General features: G+C 55.0%; 1 protein-coding gene across 1 annotated transcript; it reads left to right on the plus strand.

Moving 5' to 3' along the window:
* Positions 1-2,768: 2,768 nt before the first annotated feature.
* On the plus strand, positions 2,769-26,616 carry NPTXR (neuronal pentraxin receptor). Its single transcript, XM_007189290.2, has 7 exons — positions 2,769-2,798; positions 3,450-3,575; positions 3,776-4,708; positions 17,931-18,156; positions 18,976-19,223; positions 21,840-22,019; positions 22,350-26,616. The coding sequence occupies exons 1-7, from the start codon at positions 2,769-2,771 to the stop codon at positions 22,572-22,574; spliced, it is 1,968 nt and encodes a 655-aa protein (XP_007189352.2). The 3' UTR covers positions 22,575-26,616.
* The last annotated feature ends 1,259 nt before the right edge of the window (positions 26,617-27,875 follow it).

Below are 27,875 nucleotides of genomic sequence, written 5' to 3' on the forward strand. Positions count from 1 at the left end.
TTTTGAGCTGAAGCCACCCTCTTCTGGGGCAGTGCCCATTAATGACTGGGCATGAAAATGGTACTAGGGATTGGGCATTTCTGCCCAGTGCAAAACTTCCCTGATGGGCATTGTTGGCCCTGGAGCACCCAGTTAAGTTGACCAAGGCTTTGTCAGATCTGCATGGAGGTCTGAGCTTCAACCTTCCCAATCGTCTTTCTCCTCTTTATTTTTCCCAGGCTTTAGCCCCCAGTCAACCACTTGTATGTCTAACGCCATCTCAGTGTGCTTCCCGAAGGACCCAACTAACGAACTCTTCCTCTGAAATCAATCCACAATCCACCCAGTTCTCTCCATCATCATGACCTCCAAACCCCTCATTCCTCTCATCTGGATGGTTGCATGGTCCCTACTTGGTCTCCGTGTTTCCTCTCCTATCCCTTTATGACCCAGCCCCCACACAACTACCATTGACCTTTTACGAACACAAACCATATGGTGTTACTTCCCTGCTTAAAGCCCTCCAGTTGGGCTTAGAATCAAACCCATTCCCTTCCCCTGGCCTGTAAAGGCCCACATGACCTCACCCTGCCTTCCTCTCCAGCTTCCTTTCTCCCCACGAGTTCACTCTGCTCCAGCTCCATTGGCCTTCTTTCTGTTCCTGGTATATATCAAACTCATTTCTGCCTCAGGGCCTTTGCACTAGCTGTTCCCTCTGTCTAGAACACTCAGTCCTTCCCCAAGTTTCTACATGGCTGGTTTCTCAGGTCATTCAGGTCTCAGCTCAAATGCACGCCTTTTCTGACAACCTTATAAGTAATGCCCATCTCCTAACTCCCCACCCCACACACACTTCCTATAACTATCATGTCACTTTTAAAACTTCCCTATCGTTCTCATTACTATTATAAATTAACTTGTTTATTTAAGTATTCATTTATTTACTGCTTGCCTCCCCACCATAATATAAAACTGTGAGCTTGTCTTGTTTCCAGCTCTCCCCAGTGCCTGGCGCTATGCCTGGTCCAAAGTTGGTCTCCAAACATATATTTTGAATGAATGACTCTCTTTGTTCATTTAGGGCAGAATTCCCTTTCCCTAAGGATGGAATGAAAGTAAAGAAATAAAAACCTCAGAGATGTGAGTTTAGAGGGAAAATGTGAGGACTATTGCAGTCTTATGGAAGTTCCTCTGAGAGTCCTGTTCTGACCACCTCTTGAGGAATTCTGTGTTAGGATCATGGGGGGTCTCTGGGAGTCAGAGCCCCAGAGAGATGGGTTTCAAGTCCTCCCTGTCCTAATCTCCCCCCTCCACCTCCAGCAGAAGCCAGGGTTGCCTGTGGAGGAAACAGTTCTACAAACATTCACCAAGCAGCTGCCCTGGGCGTGGCCCCATGCTGGATGCTGGGGATAGAGATGAATTATGGAAGAAGGAGGGGGTGACCTTCCAGGCAGGGGACAGTGTGAACAAAGGCAGAGATAGGAGACATTCTGGTGTTTGGGGGGAATTATGCACAGTTTGGTACTGCTCCAGCCAGCGAGGGTAGGAGATGAGATGAGGCTGGAAGGGTGAGCCATGTCCAGATTACCAACAGTCTCATAAACCAAGAGAAGCTAACATAATAAGGCCCAACGTTTATTAAGGCTTTCCATGTACTCTTATTCCCCCATTTTACAGATTGCAGAAACTGAGGCACAGAGAGGGTGTCAGGAACTATCAAAGACCTGAGACTTTACCCTCTTTGGAAACTAGGTCACACAACCAGTAACAGCTAGAGGCAGGGTTTGAACTAGGCCTTCTGGCTCCAGAATCCATACCCTTGACCACTAGGTAATACTGCCTCTTAAGGAATTTGGACTTTATTCCACAAAGGGATGGGGATGGGGAGCCACTAATAGGTTTGTAAGCAGGAGCATGACGTGTTCATATCATAGATTTAAAAAGTCATTCTAGGGACTTCCCTGGTGGTCCAGTGGGTAAGACTCCGTGCTCCCAATGCAGGGGGCCTGGGTTCGATCCCTGGTTGGGGAACTAGATCCTGCATGTATGCCACAACTAAAGATCCCACATGCCGCAACTAAAGATCCCACATGCTGCAACTAAGACCCAGCGCAGCCAAAAAAAAAAAGTCATTCTAGGGGATAAACAAATCAGTTTAAACAAAATTCAGCTCCAGTCTCTGGACCCACTTATCCAACTGCTGTCCATCTCTCATGGGGAAGCTCACATAAAGGTGGCACCATTTGGTACCCAAGCCACAGAGGCTTTGCTGCTCTTGGCAGCAGTCCCCTCTCCTGGCCTCCTCTGTCCTTCCAGGATGTAATGTGTGTGCTTCTGTCTTCACAGAACACACGTAGATGCACCAGGAGTCCCGATGCCTCATGCACCTGAAGGACTTCACAGCCCCCCTACTGCCTGCCTTCACCTTCAGAGATCCTGGCCCACCTCTCCATCGGGGAGGCGCTTCCTCCGAGCTGTGCTGCTTGGCAGGTTTCCAGGTCACTGCTCCAATGAGTATTAACTCACATGCACGCACATACGGCTCTGGGGGCTCATTGTGTACAGAGCTGGCATTTGATTTGCTCCTACTTTACAACTCAGGTAACCTTTGATTCCCAGAGATCGGGTAAGCAGGGCAGGCATTATCCTGAGGCTGGGGGTGGGGTGGGGTGTGTGGAACATGTGCCCAGGGACCACTGGGCAGGATCCCCATAGCCAAACAGCGTCTCCCAGGGCTGTTGCCTCCTGAGAAATGTTCTGGTCTCTCCCCACCACTCTGCAGAGACCACATGGCAGCCATGGTGGTCCAGAGCCCCAGGGTGAGCCTTCCCTTCAAGTCAAGAATGCAGGCTTGGAAGGTTGACAGGCCTGGGTGTGGCCGTGGCCAGTGCTCCCACGAGCCATAGCCCCTCTCCTCTGTCCCAGCCTTCCGAACACCCTTCCAGCTCTGGGAACCCATGCTGGTCAGGAGATGCCTTGTGGAAAATTGGAGATGGAGCTGGATTGTGAAGGATGGTAGAATTTTTTTAAACATTTTTAATTTTTAATTTGCAGCAAAATATATATAGACTTTTTTGACAGGAGAAAGTAAAAGGCTCCTGCATCACCCCCACACCAGAGCCCTCTCCCACGCCTGCTTGTTCCTGCCATTGCCTGATCCACATGCCCACCAGGGTCTTGCCATGCTAATGTAGTCTGCAGTGGGGAGAGAGGTCTTCTCTGGGTCCCTCGATGTTCTGTGCTCCCAAAGATTCAGAGGAGGGAACTTCTGCTGCCCTCTGAAATCACAGGAAGATTTTTTTTTTTTTTGAAGGGGAGTGACCTCTGCTCCTTCAGGGAGTTGGCGGTGGGAAATGACAGGCAGGTGGCCATAGTATAACTAGAGGTTGGATCAAAATCTCCGGTCCCCTGCCCCCAGCACTGGCCTCTTTCCTTGTTCTCCCCACGCCCACCCCAGCTCCATTCCATAGTCTGGGTCCAGTCAGATGCGCCTGAGCTCAAATGCTGCTCCGGCGCATACTAGCCGCGTGATCTTGGACAGCGACCTGACCCCTGTGGGCCTCAGTTTCCTCATTTGTACCGTGAGTGTGTCCACGGTGAGGCTTAATTGTAAGCAAGCTCCTGGCTCCCATAGCACAGAGCCCGACGCGGAGAAAAGCTCCCCGCAAGGTAGCAGGCGGCATCATGGGTTCCGCGAGGGGGCCAGAGCACAGGTGGGGTGGGGTGGGGGTCGCCCGGGAGTCCCGCCGCCCGGCCAGCGGGTCGCCGCCCTCTGCGCGGTGACGGCAGCGGATAAGGCTCTCGCCGCATCCCGGGCAGCGCCCCCACTCGGCGCCCGGCATGGAACTGGTGCGGGGCTGGGCCGGCCCGGAGGAGCCGGAGGGGCGGGGCCGCCGCGCCAGCTCCCCCTCCTCGCCGCCCGTCGCCTTCTCCTCCTCGCGCTTCCCGGGCTCAGAGCGGCGGCAGCAGCGGCCGCGGCAACAGCTTTGGCTCCGGCTCCTTCCGCTCCCGCTCCCGCTCCGGCCCCGCTCGGCCACACGCGCCCGGGCCCCGCGCCCCGACCCCGCCGCCGCGCCTGCCGGGGGCCTCGGGTGCCCCCGCCGCCCGCCTCACGCTGAAGTTCCTGGCCGTGCTGCTGGCCGCGGGCATGCTGGCGTTCCTCGGTGCCGTCATCTGCATCATCGCCAGCGTGCCCCTGGCGGCCAGCCCGGCGCGGGCGCTGCCCGGTGGTGCCGACAACGCCTCGGCCGCCTCGGGCGCCGCCGCGTCCCCGGGCCCGCAGCGCAGCCTAAGCGCGCTGCACGGCGCGGGCGGCTCGGCCGGGCCCCCAGCGCTGCCCGGGGCTCCGGCGGCCAGCGCGCACCCGCTGCCGCCCGTGCCCCTCTTCAGCCGCTTCCTGTGCACGCCGCTGGCGGCTGCCTGCCCGTCGGGGGCCGAGCAGGGGGACGCGGCGCCGAGCGAGCGCGAGGAGCTGCTGCTGCTGCAGAGCACGGCCGCGCAGCTACGCCAGACGGCGCTGCAGCAGGAAGCGCGCATCCGCGCCGACCAGGACACCATCCGCGAGCTCACCGGCAAGCTGGGCCGCTGCGAGAGCGGCCTGCCGCGCGGCCTCCAGGACGCCGGGCCCCGCCGCGACGCCATGGCAGACGGGCCCTGGGACTCGCCCGCGCTCATCCTCGAGCTGGAGGACGCCGTGCGCGCCCTCCGGGACCGCATCGACCGCATCGAGGTGAGCGCCGCCCCGCGCGCCGTCGGGACCTGGCCGGGGGATGGGAGGGGCCGCTCGAGGGAGTCGAGGGCGTCCCGGGGTCCCGCCGCCACCGCTGGCTGAGGGACCCTGGGGAGCCCCCGCGAGTCTCGGAGCCTCGGGTTTCCGTCTGTGCAAAGGGGATGGTTGGTCCTGCCTCCCAGGGGGAGAAGGGAGGAGTCCGGTAGCGCACCCAGGCCGGAGACTGACACTGTGACTAAGGCACAGGAGGCGCACGGGAAAGGCTCGCTCCCGATCCTTTTTCTTCTGTAAGCCTCAGTTTCCGAGTCTGTAAAATGGGTATAACGGTGTCCACCTGTAGTGTGGATTGATGAAAATGTAGGTACGTGAAAATGCTAGGCACGTACTAGGACCTCGTTAAATGTCCGTTTTATTTCCTTCTTTGAGACACCCCCAAAGCAGCACCAGCCACACACTCAGTCCCTATGGTCAGAAGATAGGAGCGCTGTCCAAGGGACTCGGGGTCCTCCTCTCCTGCGGAAGAGCAAGGAACAGTGTCTCATAAGCCAAACGTGGGTGCCCCTCACCGCCTCCACCCCTAAGCCCCCCACCTGGGCTCGGACCACGGACTTGATAGCAGGAGCTCAGATGGTGGTAGCCCAGACAAGATGCCTGGAAGCCGGCAGTTGTGGGGTGGGGGCTGAGTGGAGAATAGGGTCCCACCTGGGTCTCTCCCCCTCCACTCACCTTTTTCAGATGTTCCTGGCCCAGGCTCAGGGTCAGACACAAGGGGTCCAACAGGGGGAATCCGCTCTTGGCTGTCCTGTGATCCTGGGCCAGCCATTTCTCCTTTGAAGCTGCCAGATCCCTACCTCCCTGTGAGAACTTATTTGGGGCCACCTGGAGGGGAAGCTGGACACACTAGGCAGGACAGACGTCTGGGAGACACTGACCACCCGCAGCCATCCACGACTTCCAGACTGCAGGGAAGGGGGTTAGCAACAAAACTAGATCCGTGGAATAGGGGGGAGAAAGAGGCCATAGCACCAGCTGCCCCCTTTATTACCTCCTTCGAAACTGAGTGCAGCTGTCAAAGGGAAGAGAATGGCTGGAAGGAAGGAAAGACAGGGACTCCTTCCTCTCCATGGCTTTCTCAGTTACATCCCTGGCCAAGCAGCACAGGAGACGCTGCTGGTATGGAAGGTTGGCCATGCCCATGGCCCAGTGGCCCTCCAGAAAGTCCGTGTTGGTGTCAGCACCCACCCCGCAGGATGTCAGAGCACAGCCAGGCAGCTATCACAGCCAACCCCAAACCTGGGGCTCAGAGACCTCCTAAGGTGAGTGACAGAGACAGGAGGAAAGCCCAGAGTCTTACCTGCCGGCAGCATCCCTTTTCCCACTCCAGCTCTGGGGATTCCTAGGATGAGAGCTGAGAGCAGGAAAATAATCAGGGAAATACGGAAAGTCAACTGTGAAGGGAAGTCTCAGTTTCCTCACCTGTAAAATGGGGACAGTATTAGCACCTACCTCACTGGAGTGTTAGGAGGATGAAGTGAGTTAATCTTTTTGAAGGGCCCAGAACAGTGTCCGGCAGAGGTATGCTCAATCAACTTGAGTGATTGCTATTTTTAACATTAAGCTCTAATATTACGAATTTTTTAAATAGCCAAGATTTAAAATGGGAACAAATCCTCCTTTTAGAAATAGATTTTATTAATGTAAAAAAAAAAAGATCTGGTCTTCAATAAACTTCCCCTTGCCTGCCCTAGTCCCTGCCCCCACACCCAGATGGCACCCGTGGTTCCTCCCACGTCTGGGGCTGGCAGGACTGGGCTTGCCCTGGACCTGCACCTGTGCATTTGGCAGGGTGGGCTCCCCTCCGGTTAGCCCGCTGAGGTTGGGGGTATCCTGGTGGCTGGGATTTGGCACCAGGTCAGCCTCCTAGGTGGGGGGGTCCTGCTTCCCTATACACACTCCTTCTGCTTTCTGAGTGCAGTGGATGTGGAGGGGCGGCCTGTCCTTCTGAGCCTGGCAGCCACCAGAGCCAGTCTCTTTGGGGTGTTTGGCAGGGGTCAGGGTCTGGAGCCCAACAGACTCGGGGTCAGACTACTGGTCTCAGCTGGACCCCTTGCACCTTTTAGCCACTGATTAGTTTTTCCCTTCCCTTCTCATCCAAAAGCCTCAGAAGGATGCCCCCAGGTTTTCAGGGTGTACTTTCTCACCACTAGTCTCTCTCCCACTTTGGTACACTGAAAGTGCTCGTGGTGACGTCACCACAGTTGATAAATTGAACGGGAGTGTTTCAGTCCTTATCTTTCTGGACCCCTCTCCAACATCTGACCCCGTTGACCATCCCCTCCTATAAATCTCCATGCGGTTGGCTTCTAGGTACCTCTCACCTGCCCCTCCACCCTCTCTGCTTCTCTGTCCCGTCTTGGGTCCTCCTCCTGTAACATGTGCGCCCCTCCTGGCCTTCCTCTCACTTTCCCTGGGTGAACTCAGCCACACCCTGAGGCTTTCCAACACCATTCCACCGTGATGCCCCAAACCAACTTCGTCTCTAGCCCAGGTTTCTCTCCAAGGTTCAGACCAATAGATCCAACTGCTTCCTGAGCACCTCCCTCTGGATGTCCCGCCAGCCCCCTACCTTCATCATGTCCCAGCCTGAACTCAGGTGCGCTCTGAGAAGCCATACTTGGCTCCTCCCCTCCCCTCCCCCTTTCAGTCGGCCTCATCTCTCCGCGGCTCCTTGCAGCAGCCTCCTTGCTGGTCTCCCACCTGCCCAGGCACACCCCTCCATCCATCCTCCTCCAGGCAGCCCCAGGGATCTTCCTTAAGCCCACCCCGTGGGGCTCCCCTGTGGTGCAAACTCAGCCTGCCCCCAGGCTGCCATTTTGTATCTGGCCCATCTCCCAGTTTCTTCTTCTTCTGCCTAGATGACCCCCAGCGTATCCATACTCATCATTTAAGTCTGCTCTGAGTACACCTCCTCCTAGAGGCCTTCCCTGATCACCCTCTGTCTCCTTCCTACCCCCACCCCTGCACATCTCAGCACACCGCTGCCCACCTCTCTGCATCACTCCCTTCCCCACCCCACTGGGCTGACTACCAAAGGAGAGGAAAGGTCCCCCTCACCCACCCTCTCTCCACAGGCCTCAAGTTGGAGTCACATTTGAGGGCTTAGGAGAAATTGTTTGTCTTCTATGTTTTTATCTTTGTTGTTATTTTTGTTGTTAATTGAAAAAATGTCAAAAGATTTCAGGGGGAATTATATTTAATTCCACCATTTTATTCATTTTTGCAGCCCCCCTTTTGGTCCTTTATCCAAGTGTAGACATTGTTCCTGAGTCGCTGGGTTGCTGATAATTACCATTTTAATGATGGCCATAATATCCTGGGATCCAACTCAGGCTCCACCATCCATCAGTCCTTTGACTGTCTCCTGTTGCTGGAGATGTAGGTTGTTTCTGATTATTTTTGCTTCTAGATGCTCATTGCAGGATCGATTTCATGCAGATAGTTGTTTGTTTTTTTCTTTTTAAGTCTGTTGAAGTATTTCTTTAGGCTGAATTCCCAGGAGTGGTATTACTGGGTCAGATGCTATTGACTTTTATGGCTGTGGCCAAAAACCACTTTTCAAAAGGACCACTTATGTGGCAGCCAGCCATGTATGCATGTTACAGTGTTCTGTTTTTGCACTAATTTATGTGTAAAGTGAAATTTCAAGATAGATTTAAGCAGCAATTTTTTGACATAAATCACATTCTTAATCCTGCCTGGCAAGCTAGTTGCCTCCCCTCATCTTGGGGTGGAAGCCATGGAAAGGAACACCCTGATGATGGTCGCAGAGGCTCCTGGACTTAATAACAATTATAGCTCATGCTTCCTGAGCACTTACCATGTGTCAGGTGCTGTTCGTTATCTCATTTAATCCTCATAAAATCTCCATGAGGAAGGTACTATTCTATCCCCCTTTTACAGATGAAGAAACCAACGTTCAGAGAGGTTAAGAAACTGGCCCAAGTTCACACAGCGTTGGAACCCGGATCTGACCCTGTCAGTGTTTGGCTCCAGAGCCCTTGTTCTTCATCATTAACTCTAGATCCATCTGGAGGGGTCAGACCTCACCTATCTTCAGGAGAGTGAGAAAGACAAGTGAGGGAAGTGCCTCTTGTTGGATAGTGCCGTGGACCATGTCTATATGTTCTGCCTCAGAGCATATAGAACGAGAGTGATGAAGGCCAGTTCTCAAAGCCTCGTCGTGCTGGCTGGCAAGATAATCAGGAGGCTGAAAACAATAAATAATAACAACAAGTAACATTTATTAGGCACTTACTATGTACGTGTTAGCTTATTCAGTCTTCAGACCTATGAAGCAGGCTGTATGCATCCCCATCTTACGGGTAAAGAAATGGAGGCACGTAGAGTCTGGAGGAACCAGAGCCAGACAGATCACCTCCTGCCCTCCCCGTCCCCGGCTTCTGTTTCCCCTTCATAAAATGATACAGTGGGCAGATGCTCCCTAAACACCTTGCAGCTCTAAATATTCACTGAAATAGGAAGGCTGGGTGGCATAAAGTTGAGTTCTTCTTGCTTGTGACTTTAGGCTAATCACTTTCTCTCTCTGGGCCTCATTTTCTTTATCTGTAAAATGGTTAGGAGGGGCTGGGTTTGGTCTGGGCCCTTTGGGCTCTAAATTCTGAATTCTTGGGCAGATGTTTCCTGATTAGGAATTGCGGTGGGGAGTATGGAGGTTCCGTGTTTATGTGGCCCCCGACTCTCCAGCCACACACTCTCAGACCGCCAGTTCCTCAGGGGGGTCTGCAGATAAACAAAGTGGATTATAGAATATTTTGGTGCCTTTTTAAAAGTCTATTGGTTGCTTTTACTTTCCTCTTACATTCCTGCCCATCCTGGAAGCTTCTGCTCTGTGGGGGCTGGTTCCCTTGACCCTGCCTCTTTGGCCACAAAAGGGGCCAGCAGAGGGCTTCCCTGGTGGCGCAGTGGTTGAGAATCCGCCTGCCAATGCAGGGGACACGGGTTCGAGCCCTGGTCCGGGAAGATCCCACATGCCGCGGAGCAACTAAGCCCGTGCGCCACAACTACTGAGCCTGTGCTCTAGAGCCCGTGAGTCACAACTACTGAGCCCGCGGGCCGCAACTACTGAAGCCCACGCGCCTAGAGCCCATGCTCTGCAACGAGAGAAGCCACTGCAATGAGAAGCCCGCGCACTGCAACAAAGAGTAGCCCCCGCTCACTGTAACTAGAAAAAGCCCACGCGCAGCAATGAAGACCCAACACAGCCAAAAATAAATAAATTTAAAAAAAAAAAAGGGGGCCAGCAGAGTCCAGTGAGAGAGCTTCTGCCCATCGGCCTTTTGTTGGAGGACGTGGAACCTAGTGCCCTCTAGGCCACCTGCAGACCCCGATGGCCCCTCTCCCTGTGGCTGGCCAACGCCCATCTATAGGTGGGGCACCCATACTGAGAAGCCCTTAACCCCTACCCCTGCCAGTGCGGAACCTGCATTCTAGCAAGAAACCTTGGTTTTAAAAAACCCCAGCTCTGCCACCTGCTCACCGTGACCTCAGAAAATTCCTTCTTCTCTCTGATCCTGTTTCCCCATCTGTCAGATGGAAGCGTGGGCAGGACACCCAGAGAACCCCTCTTTCTCTGTCATCCTGTGCCCCGGAGGCCTCTCATCCCTGGCAGGCCTTCGCCTGGGAAAGGAGACCCTTCCTGCCATTCCAAGCCTGGCAAGAGCCGCTTGGGCGGAAGACAGGGACTTACCTGTGGGGCTTTTTTTTTTTTTTTAAGGTATATCTTACATTCAATATACGTAAGAGCTCACATATCTTACTTTAACAAGACACAAATCTTAAGTGAAAATTTATGTATGGCTGCACCCATGAAAGCACCACCCAGATAAGACTCAGGACATTTCTGGCACCCCAGAAGGCTCCTTTGTGACCCCAAAGTCCATACTTCCCCAGAGGTACCACTGTTCCAGTTTCTGTCACTGTAGGTCAGTTTTCTCTGTGTTTGAACGTCACTCAGATCGACTCAGAGAAGCTGCACCCCTTTGTGTCTGGTGTTCTCTTTCAACATTGACCTTCAGTCGTGGTGTGTGTGTGTCTGTGGTTTGTTATTTTTCAGTGCTGTGTAGTGTTTCAATGTGTGGAGATACCTTAATTTATTTACCTATTCTTCTGTGGATGGACATTTGGGTTGTTTCTGGTTTGGGGTTATTACAGATAAAGCTGCCGCGAATGTACTCGTGATGTCTCTGGTTGGCTAAAAGTCCTCATTTCTTCTGGATGTATCCCCAGGAGTGGGATGCTTGGGTCCCAGGAGAGGCATATATTTAGCATTAGGAGTTTCTGCCAAACGCTTTTCCAAAGTGGCAGTGAGTGTTTGCACACCCACCTGCTGTGAAGCTTGTCAACCTTGCTATGGTCATTTTAAAGACACTCCCCGTTCTGGTGGGTGTGTAGTGAACTCGCTGTGGTTTTAATTTGTATTTCTCTGATGACTCATGATGTTGAGCACCTTTTCTCATATGTGTTGGCCATTTTGTGAAGTCCTTGCCTGTGGGAGGTGGACCGAGATCAGGGGCCGGCGCCCCCCCACCCCCCCGAGTGACAATGCCATTGGATTTCCCCAGGACAGTCGGGCACGTGATCCCCGCTGAACTCGGGACAGAGATCGAGGCAGCCAACCCGAAGCAGAAGCTCTTAGGTGCCCCCCGACACCCCTCGTTTGACTCCAGGGGAAGCTGAGGCTCAGAGAGGCTGAGTGACTTGCCCAAGGCCACACAGCACGGCAGAACTGAGCCAAGATGACAGCCAGGATTTTCTATGAAAATGGGCTGAGGGTGGGGTCCTCAGTCTCTGCTGCAGATTCTTGGCCAGGGCCCAGAAGGTGTGTGGGCAGGCAGGGCCTAAGAGAGAATTTTGTGGCAGCTTGACGGGGAGTACTTGAAGGGAGAGGAGAAGGGGCCTGGGGTTGGGGTGCCTTGTCACTTGCTCTGGGGCCTCAGAGCCCAGGAGGGTGTCTGGGCACACCCTCTGGGAGCCATCTCCCCTTCTCCCGGCCTCCTCCCCTCCCACACACCGACCGCCCTGACCTGGCACCCTTGGTGCACAGAGGTCCATTTGTCTTCTTTCCATTCCAGCTGCAAATTGGCAGTGAGGACCAGGACAAAGATCAGTCCGGCCTCTGCCACCTGCTCTCCTGCCCCTTCCCTGCCAGGGTTAGATGGAGACAGAGCAGCCCGCCGGGCCAGCTCCTGGGGAGGAAGGCGGGAGCAGAGCAGCCCCTCTGAGAGGCCTTCTCCGACTCACCATGCCCCCGCCGCCCCACAGAGAGCTTCTTGCGGGTGCTGTCCCTGTCACAGCTCCCAGACAGCCTCCCGCCCAGCTGAGAGCACTGCTGTGCGAGGCGCGGGCCTTATTTGCCCAGGGAGCCTCAGCACCTGGCACTAGAAAGAGGCATCAGGGCCGAGCGCGCCCTCTGTGCCAGCCTGTTCTAAGGGCCTTACAACTTAGTCCCATGAGAACCGTGGGACCGTTACTCTCCCCATTTCACAGATGAGAAAACCGAGGCTCAGAGAGGTAAGAACCTTGGCCAGAGAGGTTAAGAACCTTGCTTAAGAACTGAGGCTCAGGGCTTCCCTGGTGGCACAGTGGTTGAGAATCTGCCTGCCAATGCAGGGAGCACGGGTTCAAGCCCTGGTCTGGGAAGATCCCACATGCCGTGGAGCAGCTGGGCCCGTGAGCCACAATTACTGAGCCTGCGCGTCTGGAGCCTGTGCTCCGCAACAAGAGAGGCCGCGACAGTGAGAGGTCCGCGCATCACGATGAAGAGTGGCCCCCGCTTGCCACAACTGGAGAAAGCCCTCGCACAGAAACGAAGACCCAACACAGCCATAAATAAATAAATAAATATTTAAAAAAAAAAAAAAAAAAAAAAAAGAACTGAGGCTCAGAGAGGTTAAGAACCTTGAAATCCCACTCAGCTGGGATTTCAATCCTTGGCAGTCTGGCTCCAGGGCCCACATCCACACAGTTACTACTCACTATGCTCTCCTGCCTCTCAATAATAGCAGGTAATAATAATGGTTATGACTCTTTATCAGCCATTTTTATATGCCAGGCTTTACGTATTTTTTCATTTTGTCATTATGTATATCCTAAGATGTAGATACTATTATTATCCCCATTTTACAGTTGAGGAAACCGAGGGTCAAAGGAGTTGAGCAGCTTGCCCAGGGCCACAGATCCAGTAAGTGGGGGAGCCTGGGAATGACACGGGCCTGTCTGACCTGAGAGTCATGCTGGTACCCATGGCATCGTGTTGCCACAGCACATGTTGACAGATGGATGAATAAATGAATGAATGAGTGAATTAATGAGTGAGTGAGGACTCGCAGTTCCTCCAGAGACACCCTCTTTCCCTTTCCCTTTGGCGCATCTTAGCTGAGGCGTCAGGGAAGCTGCCATCTGGAGGGTGAGGAGGCGTTGGCCAGAGGAGGTGGGAAGAGTGTTCTTGGCAGAAGGAACAGCATGTGCGGAGGCCCTAGGGTGAGAGGGAGCTGGGGACTTTCAGTCGGAATGAAGTGTAGCCTCTGGGGGTGCATAGTAAGGGCTGAGATTAGAGGGGCAGGGTATTTATTGGTGGGAGAAGGGAGCTCTTGAAGGATTTCAAGCAACCTGCTTGGATTTGCAATTAGGTGCCTGCCTCTGGCTGCTGTGTGGAGGAGGGCCAGAGTCGGAGCCCCATGATGGTGGCCTGGGCTGGGGTGGGGGACGCAGGAGCCGAGTGAGGCTCTGGTTAAGATTCAGGGTTAGATTCCACACTCAGAGACTCTGCTTTCGGATTTTTCCCCCGTTTGTTAAAAGAAATTTATTGTGAAGTACCTCAGAGATACACAAAGGTATAAAGACTACCATCCAGGTCCCCACCCAGGCTCAAGACCCAGAAGAGTTGCAACCAGCTGATGCCCCTCAGGGTCCCCCTCAGGTGACAGAGGGTCACCACTGGCCCGAATTTGTGTTTATCTCTCCGTGCATTCCTTCTTGCTTTTATATATACATGATCTAGTTTTGAATTTTTGCAACTTTCTGTGAATGGCATCTAACTGTTCTTCTGTAACTTGCTTTTTTTCTCAATATAATGATTAAAAAAAATTTATGGGTGGAGGTGGAGGGGAGGCTCCTTTAAGAGGTGTTTCAGTAGTATTAAACATACATGTTTAAGTAGTAATAACCATAATAATAACTGACACGTAGCACCTCATGTGCCAACTCTCAGGGCATTGTATCTATTAACTTATTTAATTCTCACTACAATGCTATGAGATAATATTATTTTTGTACCTTTTTTTGCTGATGGGAAAACCGAGGCATGCAAGCTTTACCTAATGAGGTCACTGGGCTGGTGGAGCCTGGGTGTGAGCCCGGGCAGACTCACACAGGACTTGGGGGCTGAGCAGATGTGGGAGATAGGAGGCCTGACCCACACCGCTGCCGCCGAGCCTGCTCTCTTGCCACCCTGCCCTGCTGCCCCTGGGGCTGGGCCTTGTGCTGTCTGGGCGGGGGTGAGCTCTGCAGAGGGTGGGACCTTGACCCCGAAATCCAGCACCTTCCCTCTGCTCCCCCAAGGAAAGGAGCTGTCCCCACTGGGGACAAGGTGGTAGGATCTTCCCCATGGCCCCCAGCCTCAGAGCCACCCTGCATAGGCAGGTCCCTCGCATCCAGGCCCCTTTGTGAAGCTGCCCCACAGCACGGTCTGACACCACCTGCCAGATCCTCCCAGCCTTCTCATGGCACTAAAACCTCTCCTGCTGGCCCCTGAGGCAGGCAGGGCAGCCGACACCGTGCCCATTTGGCAGACCAACAAACTGTCAGGGTAAGCATGAAGAATGGGAACAGGTTCTGGAATCAGAAGGGGCTGGACTGGGGTCCTGGGTCCGTGACTTCGCAGCTGTGTGACCTCAGGCAGATGACTTCACCTCTCTGAGCCTCTGCTCTCTCATCTGTAAAGTGGGCCTCCTTACTTCCCCAGGTTGTCGAGAGGGGTTGTGGAATGTTTGCACAGTGCTTCTGGAGTGCAGGGCCTGGCACGCGGTGCGTGGCAGGGAGTACAGCTGCCTCTGCTGGCCTCTTGTTACTGAGTGCTAATGAGCCCGGCACATTACCTGAGCGGGACCCGAACGCTGGGCTCTGGCTCCAGGCCCCATATACTTACACCAAACCCCACCCCGGACTCCCAGCACGACAGGAGTGGGTTCCGAGCCCCCATCAGGACCCTCGTGGGGTGATGGCATCATCGTCTCCCTATCGTCTTGTGCTGGGGGCCCACTTGGCATCAGGCCGAGAGCCCACGCGGCACAGCCCGCACCCGCAGCAGATGGGAAAGTGGGGGGAGTCATGTTCTTCTGATTCAGACGTTGGGGTGGGGAGGGGGCCACACAGGATCCGGTGAGCCCACCTCCTCCCTAGCCTTCGTGCAGAGCTGGCGGCTCTGACAAAAGCAGCTTGTGTGCCCACCTCCCTCGGCCTGCGCGGTGTCTCCTCGCAACAGCATCTGTGTAAATAGCACTTGACGTCCTGTTCCTTCCTGGCAGGTCCTTCTCGCTCCAAGGGAGGAGGACGCTTTGCTAGAGAGAGAAGGCTTTGGCTCCAGAGAGGTCAGCTTTGCCCAGCCCCATCCCTGTAGAAAATTCAAAAGGACTTCTGCCTCGGTTGACCCATCTGTGAAATGGGGACACTAAGAGTACCAACCAAAACAAGTGGCTGTGAGGATTCACGAGTAAATACATGGAAAGTGCTGAGGGTGGGCCTGGTACACTCTTCTTCAGAGGTGTGCCCGGTACACTCTTCTTCAGAGGTGTGCCCCTCATGCCCAGCTAGGCCCAGTGGAAGGAGGGAAAGTGAGGCTGGAATGGTGCTGGGGCCGAGGAGACCCAGTCCTGGCCCTCCCAGTGCTGACGTGGAAGGCAATCCATGAGCTAATTGGTTTCCCAAAAGTCCAGTCGCCTCAGATGCAGTGGGTGGCTGGCCCTCTCGCTCTGTGGTCAAGGGAAGATTGTGGAGGTAGCGAGCTCCCCGTCAGCTGATGTAAACAAGCCTCACAGTGTGCATTCTGCTTCTACAGTCCACGGGGACCTGTTACTTCCACTGTTCCATCCTTACATCTGTCCTGTGGATGGACAGAGTGGGGCCCGTTGTCCCTGTTTTACAGAAGGGGAGACTGAGGCTTTGTGTTTAGTCAGCACCAGAGTCAGGATTCATACAAGGAGCCCCCCAGATAGTGGAAAGTGAAGATTAGTGTCACATGGGTGGGGCCGGGTGTACCGAACAACTCATCCATCCGTGCCCCGACCCCTCACCTGGCCTCCCCACCTGGCGGGCCAAAGCAGGCATCTGCATGGGTGGGTGGCTGTGTCCTCTCCCATGGGACGCTGTGGAGGATAAAGTGGCCCACGCCGGGCCAGGCTTGGGCTCCCCTGATCACAGCCCCACGAGCCGAACACTCCCAAGTCCCTACTTTATAGAGGAGGACAAATGACACCAGAGAGGTTAGCCCACCTGCCCCGGATCTTGGGGTGGAGTGGAGGAACCAAGTGTCAGTCCCTCCAGCTCCTCAGTGCAAGGTCACGTCACTGTCTGTGGTGGCCACTCCCTTCTCTCAGGCGCTGAGTGTGGCAGTGCCACTCTGCCTGTACTGCCCTCCCCACCCCCAGCACTTTGAAGCAGGGGGCACCTTTATCCCCTCATCGCATGGAGCTCAGAGAGGCTAAGGGACCTGCCCAATGTCACACAGCAAATGACCAACAAGGCCAGGATTGGGCCAGTGAAGCTGGGAGGGGTCTTCTGTACTTGCCCTGAGCTGTGGGGCCATCCCTGCAGGCACGTGGCACTCAGGGAATGCTAGGCTGTGCTGTTGGTTTTCTGTTTGGCCCTCGGCCGTCTCTTCAGCACCTGGTGCAGTGCCCAGCCCATAGTAGGTGCTCACTGAATATTTGCTCGGTGAAGGAATCATGAGAATTCAGTGAGCTCAGGTCTGGGGCTAAGCCTGTGGTCAGGGCCCAGGGCAGGTGGAGTGAGAACCACCAGGGTCCCTGGGCAGTGAGGAAGCATTGGGCTGTCAGTAGGGAGCGTGGAGGAGGGGAAAAGGGAGATGGGGGACAGGGATGGTCTAATTTGGCTCCTAGAAGCTCACTGAATTATTAATTTCCTACCCACGTTCCTGTGATGTGTCTGCCAGAGGCTGCCTCCTCCCAGAGTCAAGACTTGTGGCCTCGCCTGCCTTCCTCCACCCCAGAAGGGGCTTCCTCCAGCGGGGGAGGGGGAAGGAGAGGTGCCTTGGCTTCTGCCCCAGTTCTCCTTCCCGCTGGGGTCTTAAGACAGGAAAAAGGGGGACTCTAAACACTTTGTCCTCATCCTGGGCAGGATGGGGGTGTCAGAGACCACCCTGGAACACGCTGCCCTAGACAGTAAGTGCAGTAAATAGTCTCTGTTCATGGGCATTTACCACATGTAATCATCCCCACAACCCGTCTAAATAGGTACCGTTGACCTGTGTTGCATGAGAGGAACCAGGGGTTCAGAGAGATGGAGGCATTTGCCCCAGGCCACACAGCAAGTTGGTTCTCGAGCTGGATTTGAACCCTGGGCTGTATGCCTCCAGAGTCTGTGATCTTAACCACATGCTAGCCTGGAATGGCCACAGCACTGGAGCAGTGTTCCAGAAGCCCCTGATTTGTGCCCCCCGGGTCTGCCCAGTGTTCACACAGAGCCTTGCACCACCTTAGAGAAGCTTGACATGTGACTAAGTGAAGACTAAGACAGTCCACCCCTTCAAGGACCCATCGGGACATAGCCTGCCCATGATAAAGGACTCAGTAGTGGCTCTCAACCCCAACTGCACGTTAGACCACCCAGGGGACTATTACAGCTCTCTACTGCCAGCTCCCCACCCCAGCATATGCTGAGCTGTCCTGAGGGCCGGAGCCAGCCTGCTCTCAGCTCCCCATCACGCATCAGCACTGGAAACAGCCTGCTAGACACGCAGTACACGTTTGTTGCCTGAAGCTGGTATTGCCATCCCATTTTACATATGGGGAAGCTGAGGCTCACCTGGGGTCACTCAGCAGGGGTGGTGGGCATCTCTGGGCCCTTTGTCTCTTTCCTTCCTCCCTCCAAGTGACCGCGTGTGTCCCTTTCTGTGCCCCGTGAGCAGCAGGAGCTTCCAGCCCGGGTGAACTTCTCAGCGGCCCCGGCCCCTGCGCCCGTGGTGCCCACCACCCTGCACTCCAAGATGGACGAGCTGGAGGGGCAGCTGCTGGCCAAGGTGCTGGCGCTGGAGAAGGAGCGCGTGGCCCTCAGTCACAGCAGCCAGCAGCAGCGGCAGGAGGTGGAGAAGGAACTGGACGCCCTGCAGGACCGTGTCGCGGAACTGGAGCACGGTGGGTCCTGAGCCCCACAGAGGGCATGGCAGGCGAGGCCTTGGTCCTCAGACGGGTCCTCAGGGTGGCAGATTCACTCGGAAAGCATTTTCATGCTCTCCAGAGGCTAAAGCTAGATGGGATGGTGGGGAAGAGGCTGTGAAACACAAGAAAGAATAATTGAGAGATAGCGTTATCATTATTGTTAACAGCATTTTCTGGCACTTATTGTATTCTGGGAGTGGGCTAAGTACTTGATACATCAGCTGGTTTAATCTTCACAGACCATACAGGGGTGGTACTGTTATTATCCCCATTTCACAGCTGAGGAAAATAAGGCTCAGAGAGGTCAAGTGACTTGCCCAAGGTCACACAGCCAGTAAGTAGTGGATCTAGACCTTAAACCAGGTCTGACTCCAAAGTCCATGCATTTAACCACCCCCACAATAGCACCTTCAACGTCAGAATTTTGTCATTTGTTTAACACCTGGGGCTGGCGCCACCGGGGGGTCAGAAAAACATGACATATTGGACAGTGTACAGGTGTGAGCGTCAGGAGACCTGGCTCCTCATTCCACAGCTGTCACTGACTTGCTCTGTCACCTTGGAAGTTCACTTCCTCTCCCCAGGCCTCATTTTCCTCATCTGAAAGATGGGGATTTAGGACTCATGAGCTCTCAGGGACCTTTCATCTTTTAACCTTTGTGAGGAACACCCTTAAGAGGCTTATAAACGAGTTGGGGCTACCAGGGGACTAGTAACCCTCATGGAGTATGCCCTGCCCACCCCCCATCAGTGTCCACTGACCCCCGCCGTGTCCACCTTGCTCACCCCGCTCAGGGTCCTCAGCCTACAGTCCCCCAGATGCCTTCAAGATCAGCATCCCCATCCGCAACAACTACATGTACGCCCGCGTGCGCAAGGCACTGCCCGAGCTCTACGCCTTCAGCGTCTGCATGTGGCTGCGGTCCAGGTCGGGCGGCACTGGCCAGGGCACCCCCTTCTCCTACTCGGTGCCTGGGCAGGCCAACGAGATTGTGCTGCTGGAGGCGGGCCATGACCCCATGGAGCTGCTGATCAATGACAAGGTGAGCGGGGTGGGGGGGCGAGTGGGAGGGATGGGGGGGCGTGGCAGGGGGGGCCCTTTCAGGAGAACCTGTACTGTGCTGGGCCCCAAACCAGTTCTCCTGCTCAGCAGAATCAGCACACGTGAAATGCCCAGTGTGTGCCAGGCTGGGTTTTGGGAATTCAAGACAAGCCAGACCTGGGGCTGGGAAGAGGAGCTGATGTCCAGGAGAGGCTGTCCGCGGTGGTATGCCATTTACAGAGGAGCATGTGAGGCTGACAGAGATTAAGAGACTTCCCCAGCGAGGCAGCTATAGGAGCAGGGCTGGGAGTGTCTGCACCCAGGGCCCTGCTCATTCTTCTGGACAAAGAGAGAAGCAAGTGATGTCCAAGGACCTCTCTGGGGAGGGAGGGAGGAAGGGCGGGAGGGAGTGCTAGTGGATTCCTTGCCCCCCTCCCCCCTGCAACCAGCCCTGTACTCCTCCCCTACGTGGTGAGTAGGACAGTGCCATGGTCAGGCTCTGGGCTGCATGCTGGCTGTGAGTCCTAGTTCTGCCACTTACCCACTGTGTGACCTTAGACTAGTCACTTACCCTCTCCATGCCTCACTTTCCTCATCTGTAAAGCAAGAATGATAACACTGTCTACCTCATAGGGCTGTGGTGAGAAATAAATGGCTTAAATACATGTAAAGGCCTGTGAGCAGAGCCTAGCATTTAACAAACTTCAATAAATGTGAGCTATGTTTATTATTCCAGGCCCTGTGCTAGTAAATATTTTACCCATATTATCACCCTTGACCCAACTGCACCAGGAGGTGGACACCCTATTATCCCCATTTTGCAGATGGAAAAGCTGAGGCTCAGTGAGGGCAAATAATGCACCCTGGCCACATAGCTGGTGAAGGGGTGATGATGTGAATTGGGGTCTTGAGCTCCAGAAACCACCTCTTAACCCCTCCACTGTTCTGCCCTTGGGTCACCCATCTGCCCCCATGCCCAGGACTCCCACCCCCTCACCCCTCCCCCAGCCTGGCTTCGGGGCAGGACAAGGTAGAGGGACTGGGGGGAGTGATGTGGCAGGAGCATGGTGATCAAGGGGGAAGGAAGGGGAGCATCTTGTCACCCCATTCCCCCCAAATATCTTCCCCAGCCTGCCACATTGCTTTGGGTCTTGCAGGCATGGTGGTCTTTTGAGACTCCCTGAAAATGCAGGCAACATATATTGCACCCACTTGTGACCAGGCCACAGCCACAGAGAGCTGCTAGGAGTGGCTGACACCCAGGAGAACCCTGCTTAGCAGGAGGTGCCTTTCATGGGTGTCCTGGAGGAGGAGGAGGGAGATGGGTCCGGGGGACAGTGAATTTCCCTTGTAGCCCAGTAGGTCCTAAGACCACCAGGGTAGCTGGATGACATCTAGATCCTACCTCCTGGTTCCCTTCATACACCCCCTGGCTGCCATTTTTGGCTCTGCCAATGGTTAGCACTCAGTTCTAGTAAAAGGAATTCAGCACCCTGGACAGGGCCCAATTCCCTGAACTTCTGGGGCCTTTTGAGCACCAACCTCACAAGCTACTCACAGTTCTCACTTTATTCCAACCTCTAAGCCTTTGCCTCTGCTGTGCCCCCCGCCACTTGGTTTGCCTTGCAGCGGAGTTGCCAGAGTCCATTGTACTTCCAGATGTGTTTAGATTTCACATCTTCTGTTCCCACACCCCTCTCTCCCTCTGGGCCTTCACAGCCTCTGTACCTCCCACATGGCCCCCATGTTACTCTGTCTTGTAATGTTGTCCCTGAAGTCCCTCCCTCCTGTGCAGACTCAGCTTATTTTATGACCAGGACCAGATCCACACCCCCAGTGTCCAGAACAAGGCCTGGCACCAAGTAGGCCTCAGAGAATGCTGCAATAAATTGTGATCTCAGAGAACTTAGGAGATGAAAGAGCCCTTTGGGAGCCCCAAATCCAGAGGCAGCAAGTACCTTTCATATCACAGGCCAACGCTAATCAATCATCAGTGGCTTCCGAGAGCACTGTGATGAGGAAGATTCCTAGGATGAGTCTAGGCTCATGATTGATTAGCCATGTCTGCCTTGGGTGGAGGAGGAGGCAGAGGTGGCTGCATATTTGCTGCATCCTTTGCCCAAACCCCTGACTTTATGGATGAGGAGACTAAAGCCCAGGGAGGAAAAAGCAGCCTCCCCAGGGTCCCACAGGGGGTTGGTTGGCAGTGCCCGGCCTCTGAGTCTAAGGCTTGTTCTACCACTGCCAGTACTTCTTGAGCCCAGCTGTGTGCCAGGCACCGTGTGTGGTATTCAGGGGAAGGTAGGCTTGTGAGATTCAGCTCCCGCCCTGCATGACCTTGCAGGCCTGTTAGAGAGTGAATAAACTACCTAGAAACAACTGAAAACCAACACTGAATAGTCCCTTGTGATCTGAGTGAAGCTGCCTGATTATATTGATATATTGTGGGGAAAGAGGAAAGAGTGGTCGGAAAGACACTGAGCTGGGAGGAAGGGGAGGGTCAAGCCTTGGGCCAGTCCCTGGAAGGAGGGACACCGGTCTCCCCATTCCCCATCCCACTGCTCCAGCCTTGGGCCTTGTGGCATGTCTGACCTGGGGCTGGGGGACCTCTTTTCAGGTGGCCCAGCTGCCCCTGAGCCTGAAGGATAATGGCTGGCACCACATCTGCCTCTCCTGGACCACAAGGGACGGGCTGTGGTCTGCCTACCAGGATGGAGAGCTGCGGGGCTCCGGTGAGAACCTGGCCGCCTGGCATCCCATCAAGCCTCATGGGATCCTTATCCTGGGCCAAGAGCAGGTAAGGCTCAGGGTGGGATGCAGCTAGATATCCCACCCACTCAGGGGCCCTGAGGAGGAGGGGTAGGCGGAGGGTCCCTGAAAGCACAGCAGTGAGCACTCAGTCTGACCCAGCCATTCTGCAGATGGGCAGACTGAGTGAGACCCAGAGAGAGCAGAGACTTGCCCAAGGGGCTAGAACCTAGGGGTGGGGCTAGAACCTAGGGGCGGGGCTAGAACCTGGAGTGGGTAGGACTTCAGCAGGGACGGGGGGTTGACTCTGAGTGCCTGCCTGTCTTTTCTGCTCCCTCACTCCATGTCTCTCTTCTTTCTTTCTGCTCTTTTGGTCCAGGATACCCTAGGTGGCCGGTTTGATGCCACCCAGGCCTTCGTGGGTGACATTGCCCAGTTTAACCTCTGGGACCACACCCTGACACCTGCCCAGGTCCTGGGCATTGCCAACTGTACGGGGCCGCTGCTGGGCAACATCATCCCCTGGGAAGACAAGCTGGTGGAGGCCTTTGGGGGTGCAACGAAGGCCGCCTTCGATGTCTGCAAGGGACGGGCCAAGGCATGAGGGGCCACCTCGTCCAGGGCCCCTCCCTTGCCTGCCAATTCGGGGGCCTTCCGGGGAGAGGTCACATTGCCTCCTCAGCCCACCCACATACTGGCCTCCTTTCTTGCCCCACTCCTGGCCACGCCTCCCCTTTCCGTCACCTATACCCACACCTCCAGAACGCCCTGCCCTTGATGGCTGTCCCCTCATCCCACTCGGATGAGGACAAGCAGCTCAAGTCAACAGGTCAAGCCTGGGGTGAGTGCAGGGCCCGGCAGTGGGTGTGTAGCAGCGCCCACGGCTCTTCCCCGCCGCTGGCATTAGAGTGGAGCCATCTCTCACCTCCCACCCCACCCCATCCGTCAACCACAACTGATTCCACTGATCTCACAGCTCCTCCCATGAGGCCGTGTATGGGGGACAGGCCCACTCTCAGCGGCAGGGCTGGTTATCTGCCCTCTTGTCCCCCATGCAACAGGCCTGTCCCCTTCCTCTTCGGGGCCATAACAGGCTGTAGAGCTGTCCCCCAGCTGAGAGGGAATGACAGAACCCTGGGAGGCTCAGATTCAGCCCTCCTTTATCTTTCTACCAGCTGCCGGTCAAGGGCAGTGGGATCTTGATGGAGCCTCTCCCCCCACCCCACCCCCACCTGCACCCCTCTCTTCCTCCTCTTTCCTTGTTTCTTTGTGTGCAGTGGTTTGAATGTTGGTTCCATGCCTGGCCCAGCCCCACCTCAATTTCCAGGACATTCCCTTCCCAGCTCCAGCCTGGAGGGTTAGGGACCAAGACTCCGGGAGGCCAAAGGGCCATAGTCACCCCTTGCGCCCATCCACAGCTGTGCCCACTGGCATGGTCACCTCTCCCCTTCTGCAGCCAGGACAGGGCCTGGGCCACTTCAGCCTGGGCTGGGGACAGCATGGAACAGAGGCACATGCCCCAGGGGACCCACAATACCTACCCGCTCTGCATGGCCCTGCAGCCTTTGGGGGATGGAAAGAAGAAGCCGAGAGGGTAGGGAGAAGCATGGAGTGGTGTGCAGAGCACTGGATGAGGAGGAGGAGCGCTTGGTTCCTGGTCAGCCCTGCTGCTAACCTGCCATGTAGTCTTCTGTAAGTCCCTGCCCTCTCCGGGCTGACCTTCCTCATTTATGAACTGAGGCCCTTGCTTCGGTCATTTCTGAGAGCTCTCCAGATCAAAAGTGAGATGGTCTGTGATTTCAGGTGGATAGGGTGGGACAAGCCTGAGAACCTGCCTAAGGACTGAGGGGCACAGTAGGGGCAGGTCCCGGGACTGGGCAGCAGGTGGGATCTGGCTAGGCTGGGTCAGGGTCAGAAGCTGGCTCCAAAGAGTCAGGGGCAAGGACAAGGGTCAAAGCAGACCAACCTCATACACAGATTGTAAAGATCAGCTCTTCTGGATTCCCCCAGCCTGGCACCCTTGCCTATCTGAGTGTCTCAAAGGGCCGGTGGCTTCCTGGTTCCTACCCTTGAGTCCCCACCAGCTCCCCCAAGAGAGTAGAAGAATATCAGCTGAGAAAAGCCACCCAGTCTGACCTCTTGCTTGTACAGATGGAGAAGAGCTCAGAGAGGGCAAGTGACTTGCACAGGATCACACAGCACAATGGAGCAGAGCCAGGACTAGAACCCAGTGCTCTTTCTCCCACACCCTACTGCCCGCCCATGAGAGTCTTTGAGTCCAGCCTATACCTGAGAGAATGGATATTTGAGAGGTCAGAACGCTTTCCAACATGCCCACTGGCCGACCTTCCTTTATGAAACATACAAACATCTTGGCATTCCCACCCCCCACCCCCAGAAGGTAGGGGAGGAGAGGTGTGATCCCTGGGCACTCTGGCAGGAATGGAGACCTGAGAACACAGGTGTCCCTCCCCTTGCCAGTCACCTACCAGGTGTCTGGGCAGCTGTTGGCTACCTGAGTCAGATGGGCACTGGTGGCTTTTTGCCCCCCTTTTGGGTCCCTGTCTCCGCTCCCCACGTCCACTTAGCCTGAGACACTAGGCAAGAGCTGCAGACTGTGGGTCCCAGGGCCATGGAGGCTTTTCCAAAACTTGTTGCTTCCAGCCCCCAGATCCTCGTTTCCATTTCAAGAGCACAGAAAGACCTTTCAGCCCCTCCAGCCCAACTCCTCCTAGAAGGAGTGATGGTGCACTTCAGCCAGAACCTGCCGAGATCTGGGTTGCCCCGGTAACAGCCAGTGACATCAGCCCCAGTGCGGGGTCAAGCGTCTCATAATGACATACGCTGTTGCTGGGGTGACGGCGGAATTCGGAACTTAGATTTCGGGGACACTGGGTTTTATTGGGTTTCTGTTATTGTTTTTAAGGGAACAGCTTTTGTGGAGGCCTTGGGGGAAAGAAAGGGTCTTGAGAAGGAGGTGAAAGAACTTGTTTGATCACTTGAGCCCACCCAGAGGCATCAGCCCAAGTCCTTTATGCTTTCTCGTGGTGATCATGAGACATCTGACCTGTGCTGAGTCACCCTGGTCATCCCTCCAGAGGGAACAGGAACAAACTGGAGACACTTGTAGGCTCTGAGTCTGGGCCATTGGTGAGTGGCCTGGATCCCCGTTTCCATTCCAGAAAGATGAACGCCCCGAAGTCCCCCCCCCACCCCCTTCATCTACTGATCATCCTTCTTCCTTTGCCGAACGCCTGCTGTTTGGACTCCAGTTTTGACCTTCAGCTGCTCCCAGGCACAGCCAAAAAGACGGGGAAGAGAAATGGTGCTCAGGTGCAGCCTCAAGCCTCTCCTGGCTGAAAACAAGGCTGAAGCCATGTCTGTAATGCCCTTTTTAAGTGTCAGGCTTCATGCTGAGCACCTCACAGGGATCAACTCATTTATTCTCACAACAGTTCTAAGCTAGGACTGCTCTTAGCCCCATTATACAAGAAGAGAAACTGAGACCCAATGAGGTTAAGTAACCTGCCCATGTCAATCAGCCAGCAAGTGACGGAGTCCAGAGTTCAAACCAAGGCAGGTGACATCCAGGACCCACCCCTCAGCCTGAGGGGACAAGGCACTACCACTGTCTGTGGAGTGGGATTTGGTCATCCGTTGCTCCTGACCCCGTTCACCCCACCGAGAGGAACAGAGATGCAGGGTGGGCTGACCCCAGGGCCAGGGTCCCCTTGCGTGAGGCCGTGGGAGGGTTCTCAGCCCCTTCAGGGAACATGTCCCTGTGCGGGGTGCCCTTCTCTCACCAGCTGGAGTTTCCAGGAGAGCTGAAAGGGGAGAGGAAGCTGGGCGTCTCCTGAGAGTCCCAGGCTGTGAAGGGGAGAAAGTTGATATTTCTCAACCCCCTGCTTTGGGCCCAGCCCTGCGCCAGGTGCTTCACAGCTCTTATCTGCCAGTTTTCCCACCTTGTGGCACATGGTGCCCCTAATCAACGTCCCAAGGGAGCAGATAACCTTGCCACCATTGTGCGTGACCTAGGACCCCAGATTTGGGCAGAAAGGGCTCCAAAGCCCTCGTTTTACAGATGAGGATGCCAGGGCCCAGGGAGGGTGAGCAGCGTTTGGGGGTGCCCAGCCGGGACACTGGGAGACCTGAACCCGTCTTTCTGACTCTGCATTCAGTGCTCTCTCCATGACGCAGTGGCCCCAGTCCCCGTCCCCCCGCCCCCCTGAAATGGGTCCCTCCTTTTCTACATTTCCCAGCACCCTTGCTCTGAGCAAACTGGGGAAGGGACACCTCTCCCAGAGATGGACTCATGCTCTTCACCCTCTTTGTCCCAGCTGCCTGCCACTCTAAACCCCTCCTCCCAGCACCACCCCCGACCCTGCTGGGTGGGGAAGGGGCTCGCATGGGCCCAGGCTGAGCAGTGAGAGAGCATGTCGAGCTGTCGGACACTGTGAAATTAGTGCATCCTACTGAAGACCCGCCTCCCCCTCTCCTTCTCCTGCCTGATTTTGTACATAAAGTGACATGAGATGCAACATGCGTGTGTGCGTGTGCGTGTGTGTGTGTGTGTGTATGATATGTCATGGTTTTTGTTACTTTTTTGTTTCTGTGAATTTGAATGTTCGAAATAAACATGATGTTTACTCTGAGACTCTTCTTGCAAGGGTGGGGCTACCCTGGGGGTGCCGGAAGGGAATGAGGTGGCTAGTACTTGGGGTGGGGCAGTAGGCAAAGCCAGAGCAGGTGCCACCTTGGTGCCCCAAAGCCTCACCCAAACCCCCCTGTGACCCCGCAACCAAGCTCTGCCAGGTCCCAGGTGTAGACACACCCCTTTTCTCAGGATTTATGCAGGAAGGATGTAAAGAACACAGGTCCCGCATGGAAAGTGTCCTAGTTCTGATAACCGGGCTTTGGCCTCATTCCTAACAACTCATCCCCACCTCGTGCCCCAGTTATGGGAACCAGGTCCCTGACTTGTTCCCTGAGACCCAATCTGCCTGAGTTACTTGCCTGGACCCCCAGAGTGTTGCCTTCTTTGGGGTCCTGGGGAGATGGGGTAGGGGAGAGGGACGGCCCTGTTGTATTTCAACCCGTCCCCTCCCCACAGTCTACCCGGACTCCTCTGACTCGTGTGGCCTCTAGACTGACTCGGTGACAGGGTCTGCTACCCCCGCCCACCCCTCCAGCACCCACCCCAACCCTGAGAGGTCTTGATCCGGTCCTCAGCTCTCCCTGTGCCCACCATCTCAGGGGCACAGCCTCCACCCACCTGCTCCAGCAATATTGTCACTGCCCTTAGTTGGACCTTAGAAGGTCCCTGTGAAATGTCAGGGGACCAGTCAGGGGTAACGGGGCGGAGGTCACACCAGCAGAACAGCTTTCTCAGACTTTTCCAAAGTTTCCCAAACTTCCAACAAGAGGAATTCACCCCAAAAGGAGCAGGGGGTATAGCTGGAAGCAGCACTTCAAATAGGAAAACCATATTTCAAGTCTACCGAGTAATCTGTAAAACTCCTGTTCTTTCCACATTCTACTCCAGAATGAATCCAGATTTGTTTTAAAATATTGCTTTCAATTACTCACCACAGCAAAATTAAGCTGCAGGCATATATGCCTTGTTTATCCTCTCTTGCACTGATTTACTTACAATCACCCTCTCTCCCTCTGTCCCACTCAGCTGGCACTGTCCAACCTTGGTTAAATCCCGCTGTCTAGCTGCTTCGTGCCAGCACCTGCACAGCTGACCGCTGATGTGGAAAAGCACAGGGCTCCTAGGTGTGTTGACTCTCATTTTAAATTCATGGGCAGAGATCTCCAAGGGGCGTTTCTTCCTTTCCAGCAAGTAAAGTCTCTCTGGAGGAAGATAACATCATCCAAACTCACATATTTTTGTTACACAAGG

This window comes from Balaenoptera acutorostrata, chromosome 11 (assembly GCF_949987535.1).
Source record: "Balaenoptera acutorostrata chromosome 11, mBalAcu1.1, whole genome shotgun sequence".
NCBI lineage: Eukaryota > Metazoa > Chordata > Mammalia > Artiodactyla > Balaenopteridae > Balaenoptera > Balaenoptera acutorostrata.